Source organism: Mauremys reevesii, linkage group 5 (assembly GCF_016161935.1).
Source record: "Mauremys reevesii isolate NIE-2019 linkage group 5, ASM1616193v1, whole genome shotgun sequence".
NCBI lineage: Eukaryota > Metazoa > Chordata > Testudines > Geoemydidae > Mauremys > Mauremys reevesii.
Window position 1 is genome coordinate 64,735,129 of NC_052627.1, and position 17,635 is coordinate 64,752,763.

The 17,635-nt window shown below is 40.4% G+C and overlaps 1 protein-coding gene across 6 annotated transcripts in view; it reads right to left on the bottom strand.

Moving 5' to 3' along the window:
• Window positions 1–17,635, bottom strand: part of FSTL5 (follistatin like 5) — an 879,952-nt gene that overhangs the window by 215,254 nt on the left and 647,063 nt on the right. For all 6 annotated transcript variants that reach the window (XM_039541912.1, XM_039541914.1, XM_039541911.1 and 3 more), the window contains one exon: window positions 5,687–5,807. In XM_039541912.1, the coding sequence (XP_039397846.1) occupies window positions 5,687–5,807 (121 nt within the window). The remainder of the gene's footprint in view (window positions 1–5,686; window positions 5,808–17,635) is intronic.

Genomic DNA, 17,635 nt, shown 5'->3' on the forward strand with positions numbered 1-17,635 from the left:
TTACACAGCTGTTGCATGCTAATTTACATTTGCTACAGCAGCTTCAGGCAGCTAAGTATGCAGGGTCTGCATGGGGTCACAGAGCAGGCCCAGCCTGGGCTCAAGTTTGGGCAGCAAGACAGGGGCAGGCCCTCCCAGCAAAGTAGCGATGCCCATGTTGCAAATGAAGCCCCAGGGCATATGGGGACTCATCAGCCATTACGGCATGTAACTTCATGGGACAGCATAGAGACTCCTGGGGGTTTCTGGGGGAGTAGGGCTCTGAGGAAATTCCTCCATGCAGTTCTCAGCACAGTTATGCTGGGACAGCTAATGCACAGGGAGGTGTAACAGACAGTAAATATGGGCAAGGCAAGCAAAATAGCAAACTGCCCAATAGGCCCAGGGTGCCTAAAACATTTAAAAAAGGGTGGGGGGAGGCTGCCTTCCTCATCTATGCAGGTGTTATAATACAGGCCTACCCAGAGGAGCCCATACCAGCATCAACTTCCTGGACACCGTGATTAGCTTCAACAATGGAACCCTACAGACAACTATATACAAGAAACCCGGGGATCACCATACCTACCTGCATAGATCCAATAACTAACCCAAACACATCAAGAAATCTTATCTATCTACAGCCAAGCACTCAGTCAGATACCATAGAATATGCTCTGAGGAGAAAGTCTGGGATATACATCTTAACATACTCAAAACCCACCTTCACCAAACAAGGACACTCCACCAGAGAAATAGATTGTATTATGGAATGGGTCATCCAAATACCCTAGCATACCTGTTTCAATAGAAATAAAATCCCCTCTGACTATACACCCCTAATTGACATCTACCACCCCAAACTGGGACCCATACCGGCTATCACCAAATAACCACAACCCATACTCGATGTGGACCCCATCCTGAAATAAATCTTTCCTGAACCCATCTTTGGGTCTTCAAATAACTCCCCAACCTCTCCAAGCTCATCATCAGAAGCAAGCTCCCCACAGACCAGGACACATCAACATGAAGCGGCAGCAGACCCTGCCAGAACAACAGATGCAAAACTTGCAGACTTATCTCCACTGCTACAATGATCAACACCCTCCACAATAAACTTTTCAGGATCCAGGAGTTCTACACATGCCTATTACAGCATGTAGTGTACCTCATCCAGTGCACTAAATGCCCCCAATAGCAACTATGTGGGTGAAACCTGACAATCACTACACTCTTGAATGAACTCACACAGGAAAATGATAAAAGACAAAAACATCACATCACCCGTGAGTGAACACTTTTCACAAAGTGATCACTCTATATCTAACCTATCCGTCCTCATCCTCCAAGGAAACCTGCATAACACTTTCAAAAGACGAGGCTGGGAGCTTAAATTCCTAATTTTGCTAGACATTAAAAATCATGGATTGAATAGAGATACTGGATTTATTACAACTATGTATAACCCACTAGCAACCCTCCCCACCAGCTGTTTTTCCCTCCCCTTCCCTTTCCTCTCTGTGACGGAAGGGATGTTGAAATGTGTGGTAAGTATTCATGCTAAACATTCTGTTCCATCTTGTATTTAGCAGCGACACTCTAAGTTTCCCAGAGCTGAAGAAGAGCTTTATGTAAGCTCAAATTCTTGTCTCTCTCACCAACAGAAATTGGTCTTATAAAAGATATTCCCTCATCCACTTTACCTATCTGACCCATAACACAAGTAGTAAGACTTCTTAGCTGTATTACTGTACCCATAATGGATTGCATAAGCAGAACTGCACATTCAAAATCAGAGGATGCTTTTTTGAAAAACTGCCCCAGAAATAGTTTAAACAGACCAAAGTTTATTTAAATGAGTTATCCAATCCCTAACAATCATATTCAGTATCTTGTTTAAATGTCCAGATTTGCACTGGCTACAACCAAGAGTGTAACAATGTATGTAACAATACATAAAGTATGTGATGTAGTCTATTTAATACTATACCTATCTTCATTTTCTTAATCTTTCATGACTAAAAATATTATACAAACATATCATATGTCATACACTATCTTCCTGGTGGACCCTGCATGTATCAACAAGGGGACTAATAGCTTTTATTGTTTTCACAGAAGGTCTAATATGCACACATAATTTAAGTTGAACAATCATTTATCCACTGGCCTTTCCTAAGAATTTTTAAAACCATACTGAATAATTCAAATGGAATAATTTATAAATGATGATCATCATGCTTGCACATTTCAAAGAGCAGGAGTGTGATATTTCTGAATACACTCAATTAGCTCCCTTTTAAAAAGGGTGAAGTTTGGCGCTCATGAATTGAAAGGACTAATAGCAACTAATAGTCAGCACCAGAGCTAGTGCATGCAGTAGTTGTGAAGGTTTCTCCACGTAGCTCTGTCACTGAACCTCAAGACTGACCTTCAACACTCCTGGGCTTCACCACAGATTATGCTAGAATGTGACAAATTATGAAATGGCTTCTTTTTGCCCTGCACACAGCAACTAGGAAGAAAACACCAAATTCATTTCCACTTGTTATCTGAGTGAGAATTAACACCCAAACACACCTTACACTCCCAGACTGCTCTGCTCTCACTTATATAAATGTAAATTATATGCCCCTTAAAATCAAAGCAGTTACATCAGTTGGAAAACAGTAAGAGGTGACTCAGGCTCTTCATTCCAGGCCATAGCCAATCTTCCCTGGAGGAAAATTCAAACTCCTCTGAAGGTTACATCATACCCAGCACATAATTGAGACATTGACTAAAGCCCGTATATCCTATCACCATCCCCTCCATAAACTTATCTAGCTTAATCTTGATGGTTAAAAACCTCCGTCTAATTTCAAGCCTGATTTCCTGACTGACAGTTTATATCCGTCCACTGCACTGATAATGAAATAATTCTTCCCTTCCCTGTATTTATCTATATATTTAAAGAGTGTAATCATATCTCCTCTCCTTCTTCTTTTTTGGTAAGGAAAACAAACCGAGCTCCTCAGCTCCTTCTCCGGATCATTCTAGTGGCTCTTTTCTTGTGTTCTAGTTTGTTGAATTCCTTCTTAAACATATAGGAAAAAACTGCACACAACACCAAAAAATGAGTCTCACTCAGCGCCTTATATAATGGGACTAGCACCTCCTTATCCCTACTAGAAATACCCCCACATTTGCTACTCATAGTCATCCTACGATCAACCAGGACTCCTAGGTCCTCATCCCTGCATAACCTTACTTACACTTCTCACTATATTCATCCTCCTACTATACTCCCAGTTTACAAGGTCATCTAAATCTCCTGGAGAATATCCCGATCCCCGCAACTTTTATCAGCACTCCTACTCGTGGTTCCCAGGATTTTCACTCGATCCCCATCTTTTCCAATTTAACCAGTAATTATTTCCCTTGTCTAAAAATCTGTTACTCTCTCAAAGAAGGAGAAGTTGTTTGGGCACGATCTACCTTTCGTAAATCCATGCTGTAATCTATCCCAACTCTCTTTTAAGATTTTTCCATGACTTTGCACTCGTTAAGCTGTTCCAGTTTGGCTTCTACCTCAGCTACCGTAATGTCTACCCCCATATATTCCCTAGCCCATTAGCCTCTCATTAAAGACCGGAGCAAGTATATTCGTCAGATATTGTGCCATTCCAAGATTATCCCTAATCTCCACTCCATTTAGTTTTAAGCAGTCCACTTCTTCTTTCTTGGTTTTCTTCCTATTAACGAAGTAACCCCAGGCGACATCTGCCCTTAGATCCCTAAAATATGTAGCCCAGTCCCACTTCCTAACTAGTTGCCTTAATTTAGTAAAAGCCCTTTTGAAATCATACACCCTAGTCTTTGTTTTCCAATATATATCCGAAGTTAAAGTCCCCCATGATCAAGCAGTTCCTATAGTGTTTACCCCCTTAAAAACATTAAAGAGCTCCTATCCATCTTGAGGCTCTGGTAGTTTCCTCCCCAATTTTTACCTCATTATTGATATACAGTGCTACTCCCCCACCCTTACCTTGCATCGTCTTTCCTAAACAGCACATACCCTTCCATACCTGTACTCCAGTCATGGCTACCGTTCCAATTTTGTTACCTAAGCTCTGAACAAACAACAAACAACCATCCTTTTTTTCCTGTCTCTCTCTCTCTCTCTTTTTACCAACTCGGTACAGACACACACAGTATGACTTGTAGATCTAGATCAGATCCCCCCCCCCTCTTCCTTACGTAAAACCCCCCCTCTGGCTATATCTGTTATCTTGTTGTCCTCACTCCCAATGTGAAAATTTGTTTAATTTTAATTTAATCAGATGAGCCAGCCTCCCCTAAGTCTACTTTCTCTTCCCTAGGTGGTGGAGCCATCCCCTGAGAACAGTGTGTGTCCCCCAAAGCCTCCCAGTGCCCATACATCCCAAAGCCCCCCCTTGTACACCACTCCCTCAGCCAACTATTAACCATCAAACCTGCATAGTTCTCCTTGATCCTCTCTAGCGAGAATCTGGATGATCAAGGGGTTCTTACCCGCTCCTCTTAGGATCCTTTTCAACACACCTTTTCTGTTCTCGATCGGCCCCTGGTCACAGGCCTGTCCAACCTCGCAGTATGGAATCCCCAATCACGATCTTCCTGGGCCAAACTTGGTGCTACTTCATCGACTCCTCCCCTTTATCTTGGCTCTTTTTTCCTTGCCTGCTTCTCACGGTCACATGCCTCCACCGCCCATCTTCTCAAACCCCTCTCTCTCTATCAGAGGGGTTTCCACCTGCAGGGCCCTGGATCTTTTTCTCCTCAGCAGCTCTATTAGGCGACACTTCATGCATATATAGTACTGGTCGGGTCCCCGCCCCTTCAGCAGCCTGCCCTCTGGGCCTCTACAGCGAGATACAAACACTGCTCCTCCAATGTGGCCTAACAGAAAAATCTAAGGTAGCTGTGAAGCAATGCTTCCATTATCCATCACCTCCCATTTGTTTTCCAATAGCTTCCCAATTTTAAATATGGTCTCCTCTAACATCTTTTAGTGGTAAGCAGAAAAGAAAACTTTCAATTCATTATAATAGCATTACCCCTTTTTGACTCAAGCAACTAGCCAAAAAATTGGGGTCATGTAACAGAAAACAGCAGTGTCTGGAGATGCAACAATACCTTACAGCAGTAAACTTTTGTTCCCAGACACCTTGGACATCCAGTAATGAGGGATGTCCAACAAGGACCACCAACAAGTAACACTGAAACTTCACCTGGTTCTATGAATCCTCTACAGAATGCCCTTCAACAAATTTTGTTGAACAAGCACAACAGCGGCAGATCAGCATGAAATGAATACTTGTATCCGTTAAGCTTGTGGCAATCAGAATACAGAAAAGGGATGTGGCTTGACCAATTTTACAGATTACAATCTGATCTTGAATACAGTAGCTTTTCATTAGTGCATCTGTACATTTGTTTGTTGACAGAAAAGCAGATCTTCTACAAATACCCCTTTATCAGAATCATTGTCTTGAGAAAACTGGACACAAATGCATCTTCTATTGATTTCTGTTTCAGGACGTTCCCCTACATCATAATGATCAAGTTGTGCTCACTGTTGAAGCACCGCATCATGGCACTTCAAATTAGGGCGTTTGATTTTTAAAAAGAGTGAGACAGAAAGAGAAAACTGTGAGAAGAATAGAAAAAATCTTGTACTTACCAAATGCTCTGTAGAATTCTTCCAGAACTAGCTGCTTGTCACTGTTATAATCATCATATTTCAGCAGATCGAACAGAGAGCAGTCAGACAGATCCTTGCCAAGCTCATCTTGTTTTATTACCTGACAAGAAAATTATAACCATGAAATTACATTTGAGCTCTTAGAGTTTCACAGTATAATTAATTGTTTCTAATAATCATTTAATAGATCATTTTAAGGCTGGTTGGGCAATGAACTGAAACTGTGTAAAGTTAGGGACTTCCACTTGCTTTATAATTATTTATTACAGTTTAGAAAGTTAATACGTTTAAGTCAGTGCCAATGAGTTTACAGAAAAGTTTGTGAAATATGAGGAATATATTGTATGACACAGTATGTAATAACACTGTATAGATATTCTTGTTTGCAAGCAAGATTTCACTGTATTGAAATTCTTTACAAAAAAAATGAGATGTATTAACAAGGACATTGTCCTCCTTATAACAACATTGATTAGTAGCAAGTCTCTCCATCCTATGACCCTCCCTTTCCCCCCACCCCAAATCAGAACATTTTTATTTTTGTTAGGTTCCAATTCTTATTACACCAGCAATTACATCAACTTCTTATACACATCTGACAACCCTATTATATTTCCTAAGAACTTGTTATAAAAGACCTGAAAAGATATCTCAGTATCTCCACAAGGGGGGCATCCATTTTGTAAGTGGATTATAATTAGTGGTTATTAGATTTTAACACTAATGAACCTCTGCTGAAGGAATGTTCTTCTAATTTATGCATCATTTATAGTCAGTCTCTAGACTTTGCAAGGACAAATGTAGATTACACCAAAAATTGCCAGATGCTAGTCTGCAAATCCCATAGATGCACCTAATATCTTAAAAGTGCCAGGAGATCTTTCATAACAACAAATGCTCAAGAGCCATGTTTTACATCACAGCTTAAAGAGAAAACTTAATTTCGCATCCATAAGAATCAAAGAAAACACAGCCAACCGTTGTAATGCTGCAAGAAGCTCAAACTTCTGCAATGAGCACAGCTCAATTCAATATAAAGCATACACTTTTCTCCTCCTAAATAAATATAAACAAATAAATAATAAAAACTATACTTCAGCTGAAGGGATATTACAGTTTACACTATTACCTTTGAATGCTATGTTTTCCCATAACCAAATGCAGAGGATCCAGATTGTTTCACAAATATGCAATTGGGATATTCCAATTGCTCTACCCAAGGGACAACAAGAGCAGAAAGGAGCAATGCTGACAACTGAATTCACAGCTCTCCTTAGAGCAAATGAAAACATTTCCAAACATGCAAATACCATAAAACAAAAGGACCAATAAGCCTAAAGATAGGAAGTGCAAACTTATTTTTCCCTAACAAATGGGATGGCTCTCACACAGAGCTGTACAAAATTCTTTAAACATGTATAATGACCTTGTTAATAATTTATAAATGATAATTTATAGATGCACAAGCACAAAAACCTTAAAAACTACTATGCAAATAGTTTAGTTATTAAATAAGATGTTACTTGAAGAAAATTAGTTCTATTATGCATTGTTTATCTAGCTTGTTTATTATGATTAATGCCACCAGAATGCAGAAAAAAGATGCTGTATGGAATCTATGCAATGAAACTGGTCCTTAAGCACCCAATCATCTCCTTAGCTGGCTGATAAAAGGCAGAAATGCAGCCAAAGACAATTAAATATACATACCTTATGTTCCAAGTTAGTTACTGTGCTTATAGCATTTGGGAATCTCACTGTTATAGAAGTTTTTACAAGTTTCAGCTAATTAACTTCTAAATTTGAGAGGCTTGTAGATGTTAAAATTCACAGTTGGCTCATGAAAACAGAACTTTGTGTACACAGAATCCCTCAGAACAACAGACCCTGCACTGTCCAGGCCAGGGCTACAAGGGCAAAATCACACTTTCCACATAATAGCGACTCTGAGCCAGGCATCTGAACTGACAGCAGAAAGCCTCTCTCTCCTATGCTCCTAATTATTGCTGGGCCCCAATTGACTCAAATGGAACAGGGACAAGAGCTGGGGTTGGGGTTGGGGTTGGGGTTGGGGTTGGGGAGGGAGAGAATCTATTGGAATCAGGACCTGGGGAGTTGGAGACCAGAACTGGAGTGGGGGGGCAGAAGGTGGGGAAGCAAAGAGAATGAAACTGAAACTGGGAGTTGGAAAGAAGGGGGAATGGGACTAGAAGATAGTGTGAAATGGAAGAGAAGGACTGGGAGTCAGTAGGTGAGAATGAGACTGAGATTGGGTGAAGGGCTGGGGCAAACAGAGTTGGGTGAGGATACTGGTACCGTAAATCAGTGCAACAGGGAGTGGAGGTGGGGAAAGAAAGAAAGAAAGAAAGAAAGAAAGAGCCATGCTCGTGCAGGAGGAGGGACAAGGAATCAGGAGATGGAGGGTGGATCAGGAGACTGGGATGAAAAATGTCAGGAGTGGAGACTGGCACTGGTAATGTGAGAAGAATGGAACTAGAATGAGGAGCAATGGGTAACAAATAAACAAGACTGGGCCAGGTCAAAAGGGACAGAGAAGAAGGGGTCATAAGCGTGGGGGGAAATGGGTACAATCTGCTGTCAGCAAATATCTGTGAAACCCACTGGCAAAGTATCCCACCTCTTTTTAGCACTAACTCATATAAGTTAACAACCTACTATGATTAGTCACTCAAATGGCAGAGGTCTGTACAATGGGTCTAAAAGTCCCAAACCCTGCTGATGAGCCACATGGGAATCAATATGCTGTAATAGGATACAATTTCTATTCTTTATGTTGATGTTTTAAAAAAACCACACATACACACTTTTAAAGAACACTATTAAGCTTGCAAAGTTAAGCATTCAAAAAATTAGGAAATGCCAGGATTACAGTTGCCCTTGCAACCTAAATTCAGGCCCCTAGTGCCTATGCATTTTAACACATTATTTAACACATGATCACATATCTGGGGTTCTCAAACTGGGGGTTGTGACCCCTTAGGGGGTCACAAACTATCAGCCTCCATCCCCAAACCTTGCTTCACCCGCAGCATTTACAATAGTGTTAAATATAATAAAATGTGATTTTAATTTATAAGGGGGAGAGGGGTCATACTCAGAAGCTTGCTGTGTAAAAGGGGTCAATGATACAGACGTTTGAAAACCATTGTCATACATATATTACACAAGAACCTTGCTTCGTTCAGTGCACAGAATGGGTGGTGCTCTGGGAATGAGGGCATGTCTACATTACAGTGCTACAGCGGTGTAGTTACACCACTGCAGCTGTGCTGCTGTAGTGCTTCAGTGTAGACGCTACTTAAAGCTATGGAAGGGTTTTTTTCCCATCAGCACAGGTAACCCACATCCCTAAGAGGCGGTAGCTAGGTTGACATAAGAAATCTTCTGTAAACCTAGTGCTGTCTACACTGGGGGAGGGTAGTTTAGGGTGACCAGATGTCCCAAAATTAAGGGCTTTGTGTAATATATGCAACTATACCACCCCCAACTCCCTGATTTTTCACACTTGCTATTTGGTCACCCTAGATTAGGTCGGTATTGCTACATCTCTCAGGGGTATGGATTTTTTTTATAATGCTGAGAGACATGGTTATACCAAAGTAAATTCCTAGTGTAGACCAGTCCTAAATTAGAATTATATAGTAAACTAAGGTGTTGTCTGTAGGACCCTCTGTCTCATTTGTTGAAGATGCTGGAAGGTGTGTCCTGAATGAGGCATGGGATTGCAGGAAGAGAAAGGATGGTCTCATGGTTAAGGAAGTTGAATAATACCCTGAACAACTGTCTTCTATCCCTGCCTCTGCCAGAGTTCCAATGTGATGCAAGTCAAGTGAAAACCAAACTTTCCACAGATGGTCACTAATTGGGTGTTCCTCATTTTCTGGGTGCCCAACTTGAGATATTGGGGTCTGATTTGCAGATGAGCGCTCACTGCTGCAGTTGAAGTCAATGGGAGCGTGGTTTAAATAGATAAAAGGCTACACAGTGCCAAATACTTTGAAAAAAACCCCCAGGTCTTAAACATCTCAAATTAAGCATCTAAAATTGGTGGATATTTTTTACTTTATTTCCCCTGTGCCTCAGTTCCCAAGCAGGAAGATGGAGATAATGCTACCTCTTCTCCTCACAAAGAAGCAGCCAAACTGCAGCTCATTGGCCTTCTCTTTGATGCCAGAGGAGATAAATATCCTTGTGTGATGCTGTATGGAATCTGGGGGACACTTTAGGATATTATGAATACGAATATTGTAAAATTGCAATGAGTTATGCCAGATACACCATGTAAGATATCTGCAAAAATGTTATGATTTGCCAGATATGATACTCTTGTTTATATGCTTGTATCGCCTTTTGTATTATGAGTTATAGATATATATGTATATGTATGTCAAACTTGGGCTATGCATCTGGGTGACACCCCCAGACAGTTTGGCATCAGATCTGCCTAGCTTGCTTGATGGCCCATCTGCTATACAACTGACCCATTGAGAGAAGGCAGAGGATACACCTTATGACTCAGCAAGGCCTGCATGGGCATGCCTATGGACAGAAAAGGCTTGTGTTTGAAACAAAGGAAGCACAGGCCACATGGCAACAGACTATAAAAGGCAGCTGCATCTTCTCCATTTTGTCTTCAATCCTGCTTCTTACCTCTGGAGGAACTTTGCTAGAAACTGAAGCTCCGAACAAAGGACTGAATGACCCATCCAAGCTGTGGATGTATTCCAGTGCGACTTTCAAACCAGCAAACTCACCAATACTGCTAGGAACCTCATGGACTTTGAATCTTTGTTTGTATGAGACTGTTTTACTGTTTAACATCTGTGTTCTTGTTATCTCTTTTTTCTTTCTAATAAAACTTTAGTTTTAGATACTAAAGGATTGGCTGTCAGTGTAGTCTTTTGGATAAGATCCAAACCTATACTGACCTGGTAATTTGACTGACCTTTAAGGGTCAGAAGAACATTTTGTATATGTGAGCAGAGTTTTTTTAAATAACTTCTCACTGCACTGGACCTAGGTGTTGATTGGGAGCCAGAAAACTGGAATGAAATAAAGGGGGCTGTGTGAGATTTTTTTTTTTTTTGCGCTTCTTGATAACCAGTGTGGGGGATCATATGACTGGTTGGGAAGTTTAACTTCAGTATTACCCACCAATCTTGGGAGTATCTGCTCCCCCTTTTATAGCCTGCCCTGACCTTGGCATTTCCAGTGAGGACTTCCCTGGGCACAACGGGTCACACCCTGTTCCACCTCTTCCTGCAGGAGAACAGGAGGTGGGGACCTCATACATGTGAATATTTACAAAACAAAAAAGATGAATAATCATGATCATCTTATTATAATTTCTTTCCCCTTACAGCTATTGTTTATTAGTCTCAATTGCTGTCTTGTCTAAAATTAAATAGTAAAACTGCATCTTTTATCTGTTCTCTACAGCAAAGCATGCAGGTTAGGGCATCCCTACTATATAATTAAGAAGGATATAATAAAATGTTGTGCATGTGCTAAATGATAGGACTGGCCTTGAAAATGAGGCATGAGTTATGCAGAAGTTTATTCTGCCCCTGCCTGTGCCCTGTAGATAAAAGCTTGAGTTAGGAAAGCACATACTTAAGTCCATTGTTATATAAGAAAGCACAGGAGCACTTGAAGTCAATGGGGCTTAAGTATTTTCCTCAATAGGGATGTTTTCCTAAATCAAAATCAGAGCGAGGACCTCCATCTCTCATTATCAGAAGCTTAAAACACTTTTAATGTTTATAATATATATTTTTCAATCATGTGATTTGAATAGTGGAAACAACTAATTTGGTTCTGTCAAAGGTAATTGAATGTGTTCCCTATGGCAGATAAAACAATGAAGAAGTTTTTCTACTAAAAACAAGCAATCATGGCAAGATGTGAGCCAATCACCCTGATGACTATAGGTGTCTTTCCATCCAATCCATCTTTTTCCTACATTATTTTTAGTTTTTTGCTCTTTTTTCCCTTTTATCTTTGATTATAAGAACTTGGGGGCAGGCACTATGCATTTTTATATTTTTGTACAACATTTAGAAAATAATAAGGCCCAATAAAAAGCGAAGTAGGTACAGCAGTAGCTAAAGAGCCATAGCAGGTCCCTACTTGTGCCACAGGCGTGAAAGTGCACCAAAGTTTGAAAAGGAAACAACATGATGGAAGAAACAGGTAAGGGCAAAAACTTACAGACTAGAGGCAATAACAAGTGAGAGGGAGTGTGGCAATACCAGATTTCATCTCAACGATGATCGTCTGCAAAATGAAAGTGAGGAGCTATACATTGAATGATGCTACAGGATTCTTTAAGAAAGCTGTTTGGATGCGGAGGACAATGGTGTGACTAAAGAGAGTAGTCCTGGCTGTGTAAATAGGGATACAAGGTATTGAAGGCAGTAAGAAGAAATAATGGTATTACCATATAAGGAAAAAAATAAAATGCCATTCTCTTTAGATCTCAGAGCTTTGACAAAATAGAGGAATAATACAGTTTAGGAACATTTCATCTCTGAGTTAGTAGATGCTGATGTACTTCAACTCCAAGTAGTGAGTTATATATAAAAGGATAGACCCATCAACTCTAAAGAAACAGATCAGTAACATTGTATTGGTAAATATAAGAACTGACCGTGACTGGATCAAAATCTAGTAATAAGGATTTTGAAAATTAAACTGTTATTTGGAAAATTTGATCAAAATGCCTACTACCCAGCCTGTATCTTTTGGAAGAAATGAGTGCTAATACTATAATAAAATTAAAATACTAAACTAAAGTTAGGGTTTTTTTAATGAATTAACATGCAATAACTACAAAAAGAACAGGAGTACTTGTGGCACCTTAAAGACTAACAAATTTATTTTAGCATGAGCTTTCGTGAGCTACAGCTCACTTCTTCAGATGCATAGAATGGAACATACAGACAGGAGATATTTATACATACAGAGAACATGAAAAGGTGGAAGTATGCATAACAACAGGAAAAGTCTAATCAATTGAGATGAGCTATCATCAGCAGGAGGAAAAAAAACTTTTTGAAGTGATAATTAAGATGGCCCATAGAAGGTGTGAGGAGAACTTAACATAGGGAAATAGATTCAATTAGTATAATGACCCAACCATTCCCAGTCTCTGTTTAGGCCAGTGTTAATTGTATCTAATTTGCATATTAATTCGAGTTCAGCAGTTTCTCTTTGGAGTCTGTTTTTGAAGTTTTTTTGTTGCAAAACTGCCACCTTTAAGTCTGTCACTGAGTGGTTAGAGAGGTTGAAGTGTTCTCCCACTGGTTTTTGAATGTTATGATTCCTGATGTCAGATTTGTGTCCATTTATTCTTTTGCGTACAGACTGTCCGGTTTGGCCAATGTACATGGCAGAGGGGCATTGCTGGCACATGATGGCATATATCACATTGGTAGATGAGCAGGTGTACGAGCCCCTGATGGAGTGTCTGATGTGATTAGGTCCTATGATGGTGTCATTTGAATGGATATGTGGACAGAGCTGGCATCGGGCTTTGTGGCAAGGATAGGTTCCTGGGTTAGTGTTTATGTTGTATGGTGTGTGGTTGCTGGTGAGTATTTGCTTCAGGTTGGGAGGCTGTCTATAAGCGAGGACTGGCCTGTCTTCCAAGATCTGTGAGAGTGAGGGATCATCTTTAAGGATAGGTTGTAAATCTTTGATGATGCGCTGGAGAGGTTTTAGTTGGGGGCTGTAGGTGATGGCTAGTGGCGTTCTGCTATTTTCTTTTTTAGGCCTGTCCTGTAGTAGGTGGCTTCTGGGTACTCTTATGGCTCTGTCAATCTGTTTTTTCACTTCAGCAGGTGGGTATTGTAGTTTTAAGAATGCTTGATAGAGATCTTGTAGGTGTTTATCTCTGTCTGAGGGATTGGAGCAAATACGGTTGTATCTTAGAGCTTGGCTGTAGACAATGGATCATGTGGTGTGTCTGGGATGGAAGCTGGAGGCATGTAGGTAAGTATAGCGGTCAGTGGGTTTCCGGTATAGGGTGGTATTTATGTGACCATAGTTTATTAGCACAGTAGTGTCTAGGAAATGGACCGCTTGTGTGGATTGGTCTAGGCTGAGGTTGATGGTGGGATGGAAATTGTTAAAATCACAGTGGAATTCCTCGAGGGCTTCTTTTCCATGAGTCCAGATGATGAAGATGTCATCAATGTAGCGCAAGTAGAGTAGGGGCGTTAGGGAACGAGAACTAAGGAAGCGTTGTTCTAAGTCAGCCATAAAGATGTTGGCATACTGAGGGGCCATGAGGGTACCCATAGCAGTGCCGCTGACTTGAAGATATATATTGTCACCAAATGTGAAATAGTTGTGGGTAAGGACAAAGTCACAAAGTTCAGCCACCAGGTTAGCCGTGATATTATCGGGGATACTGTTCCTGATGGCTTGTAGTCCATCTTTGTGTGGAATGTTGGTATAGAGGACTTCCACATCCATAGTGGCCAGAATGGTGTTTTCTGGAAGATCACCGATGGATTGTAGTTTCCTCAGGAAGTCAGTGGTGTCTCGAAGATAGCTGGGAGTGCTGATAGCATAGGGCCTGAGGAGAGAGTCCACATAGCCAGACAATCCTGCTGTTAAGGTGCCAATGCTTGAGATGATGGGGCGTCCAGGATTTCCAGGTTTATGGATCTTGGGTAGCAAATAGAATACACCTGGTCGGGGTTCTAGGCATGTGTCTGTACAGATCTGTTCCACCGTACTACATTTTGTATGAATTAATATGCAAATTAGATACAATTAACACTGGCCTAAACAGAGACTGGGAATGGTTGGGTCATTATACTAATTGAATCTATTTCCCTATGTTAAGTTCTCCTCACACCTTCTATGGGCCATCTTAATTATCACTTCAAAAAGTTTTTTTTCCTCCTGCTGATGATAGCTCATCTCAATTGATTAGACTTTTCCTGTTGTTATGCATACTTCCACCTTTTCATGTTCTCTGTATGTATAAATATCTCCTGCCTGTATGTTCCATTCTATGCATCCGAAGAAGTGAGCTGTAGCTCAAGAAAACTCATGCTAAAATAAATTTGTTAGTCTTTAAGGTGCCACAAGTACTCCTGTTCTTTTTGCGGATACAGACTAACACGGCTGCTACTCTGAACCATGCAATAACTATGTTGTTAACGGATATTACCTTTCATTTCATCTGTGAATAAAAGATGAAGTTAATTTACTATCCATGTAGGCACTGCATGAATTAAAGACTATGCAGTGAGATTCCAAAACATAAAATGTGTGTGTGAGTAAAAATTTGAGGAAGGAAAATGGGAGAGAGAACTTTCAGTAGATAAAAAGAGGAAGAGAGAGAGAGAAAGACTTCTGGGGAGCAGACCCCCAGTCCACAATGGCTGGGATATCTAAGATAAGCTAGGCCTACCTAAGCATTAGATAAGATAGATATGCAGGTAGACTTTTTATTGTGTTAAGGCCTTTTTCTCTTTGTTCCTTACTGTTGAGCTTAAACCATACTTCCTTTAGAATAGGCTGTTTTGGGTCACTGTATTCACTGCTGGTCACAACTCCTGAAGGGAAGACTTGCAGAATGCCATGCCTGCTGAGCAATCACAGTTGGTACACAGGGTGTACCCCGGACCTGGTCTAAAGAGTCGGGAAAATCATGAGATCCCATCCAGAATAGGTGAAGAGAAGAGGTCTAACACCTGAGGGGAATGCACTCAGAGAGATCAAAAGGTGCAGCTAGCCCTGTGACATATATTTAAGTTGTGCTTGTCCTATATCTAGTAAAAACATTCCAAGTATAAATAGGAGTCTTGTTTATACTGCTGTGCTTCATGAGAAGTCAGACACTATGCCTTCACTTGTGCTTGCAGATTTTTGGTAATACATTAAAAAGGTGTATTCCTCGTCTGAGTTTAAAGTTTTTTCTATAGCTTCAATGCCTCACCCTTGGAAACCAGTCAACTTCATAAGTAAATTTACCAATACATAACAAGTCTCCTGCCACCGTAACTGGAATGTATTCAAACAGACAATATCAAAATATGAAAGAATAATTATGAGTTTTAAAAAATATCCCACTAAATGTTTTCATTTGTCCTGTTTTAAACCAGTAAATACAAGAAAAGAAAACAATATATATCTTGACATCTGATACTCTAAACAGTACGTCATGAATAAGAGTGTGAAGCAGATCTCATTCCTCATCATTACTCTATCTGACATGCTTAACCTGCTCTTGGATCAAGTCATTTTAGGAAAATTTCCCCCTTTTTCATCAGTATACATTAGTCTGGATGGCCCACAAGCATAATGAGTAAATACAGTAGCAAAACAAAACATAGCTTCTGGGGACTTAATCAAGTGTAAAATTGTTTCATCTTTTTGTTATAGTACTGCAAAAAATGCACTTCAACATGTCTAGTTGAGTTTGATGAAGCATATTAAAAGCCCAAATATCTTTCAGTGAACACTTATGGCAAATAAGAAAGGTGGTTTACTGTTTGTAAAAGGTCAATCCCACCGTATGGAAACTACTGCATTCTTCACCAGAAAAGCACAACTTTATTCCCATGTCTCCCCATAATACTTTGGATCCTTGTTCTCGCTCTCACACCCACCCACACCAGTATAAAGTAACTTAAGTAACAAAGAGATCTGCAACAACAAGAAAACAAGCAGAGTTTATAAATGAATATTCAATAATAGTTTGTTTTATGTGTGAGAGAATAGATAGCTAAAAAGTGAGTTGCAATTTATAGCTAAGGATACGATTCTATCATGGAAGTAATGGATTTCGTGACTTTCGGGAACGTCCATGACTTCTTCTGCAGCAGCAGGGTTGAAGCAGCTGTCAGCCCCAGGGCTGCCAAGGCAGTGGCTGGGGTTGGGTCGGCCTTCCCTGGGGCTGGAGCAGCAGCGGTCATCCCCTGTGACAAGAGCAGTGTTGGTGCTGAAACAGGTGGCAGGAGCAGCAGTCCTCAGGGCTGCCAGAGCAGCAGCTGAGGTTCAATCATCCCCTGCAGCAGGAGCAGCAGTAGGACTGGAGAAGCTGCTGGAGGTCAGCAGCTGGCAGTGCTCCGACTGTTAGTCTTCTCCTCCACCACGGTATTTTTAGTAAAAGTCAGGGCCAGGTAGTGGGCGTCCATGAATTTTTGTTTATTGCCCGCAACCTGTCCCTGACTTTTACCAAAAATACCTATAACAGAATCTTAACCTTATTCATAGCTAACCACCAGGAGGGCCAATGTATTATCTTCTTTTATTCTGGCTAACTTGAGGTCTGATCCTGCAAGGTACCAAATCCCTTCAACCGTGACTGAATTTTCCTATTGTTACAAATTGTTTAGATACTTTGAATTACTGTTACTTTTGAGAGAGGGGGAAAGATTAAATTTTAATCAGTATGGTCTAGATAGTGCAAATTTTACCCATCCTGGGTTAGCACTTGCCCACGTGAGTAGTCCCATTAGTGACCATTAAAGTAGTTACATAAGAAAGTGTTCACTAACATGAGTAAAGACTCCACAATTTGTCATATATTTACACTGGACAACTGAGGTAAATATATTCTTGAGCTATAATGCTGTATTAAATTATAGTAAATTACATAATCATTTGTTAATAACATCACATCAGGATGATGGCTGTTCAAATGAAAGGGAAAATGATTAATGTCTGGCCAACTTTTGATATTGTAATGATACATTAAATAAATTAACTTTTGGGAAAGATCTCACTTTTGGAAATATCAGTTTTAACAATTCATGAAAGGAGACAGCTTTACCACTGCAAAAGCCATAATCCCTTTGCTGGAAAGGTATTTGCATGTCACATATTGTGGAAAGAAATTTCATGATTGGTGAACCAAAATATTGCAATCAGGAACCAAATCCTGCT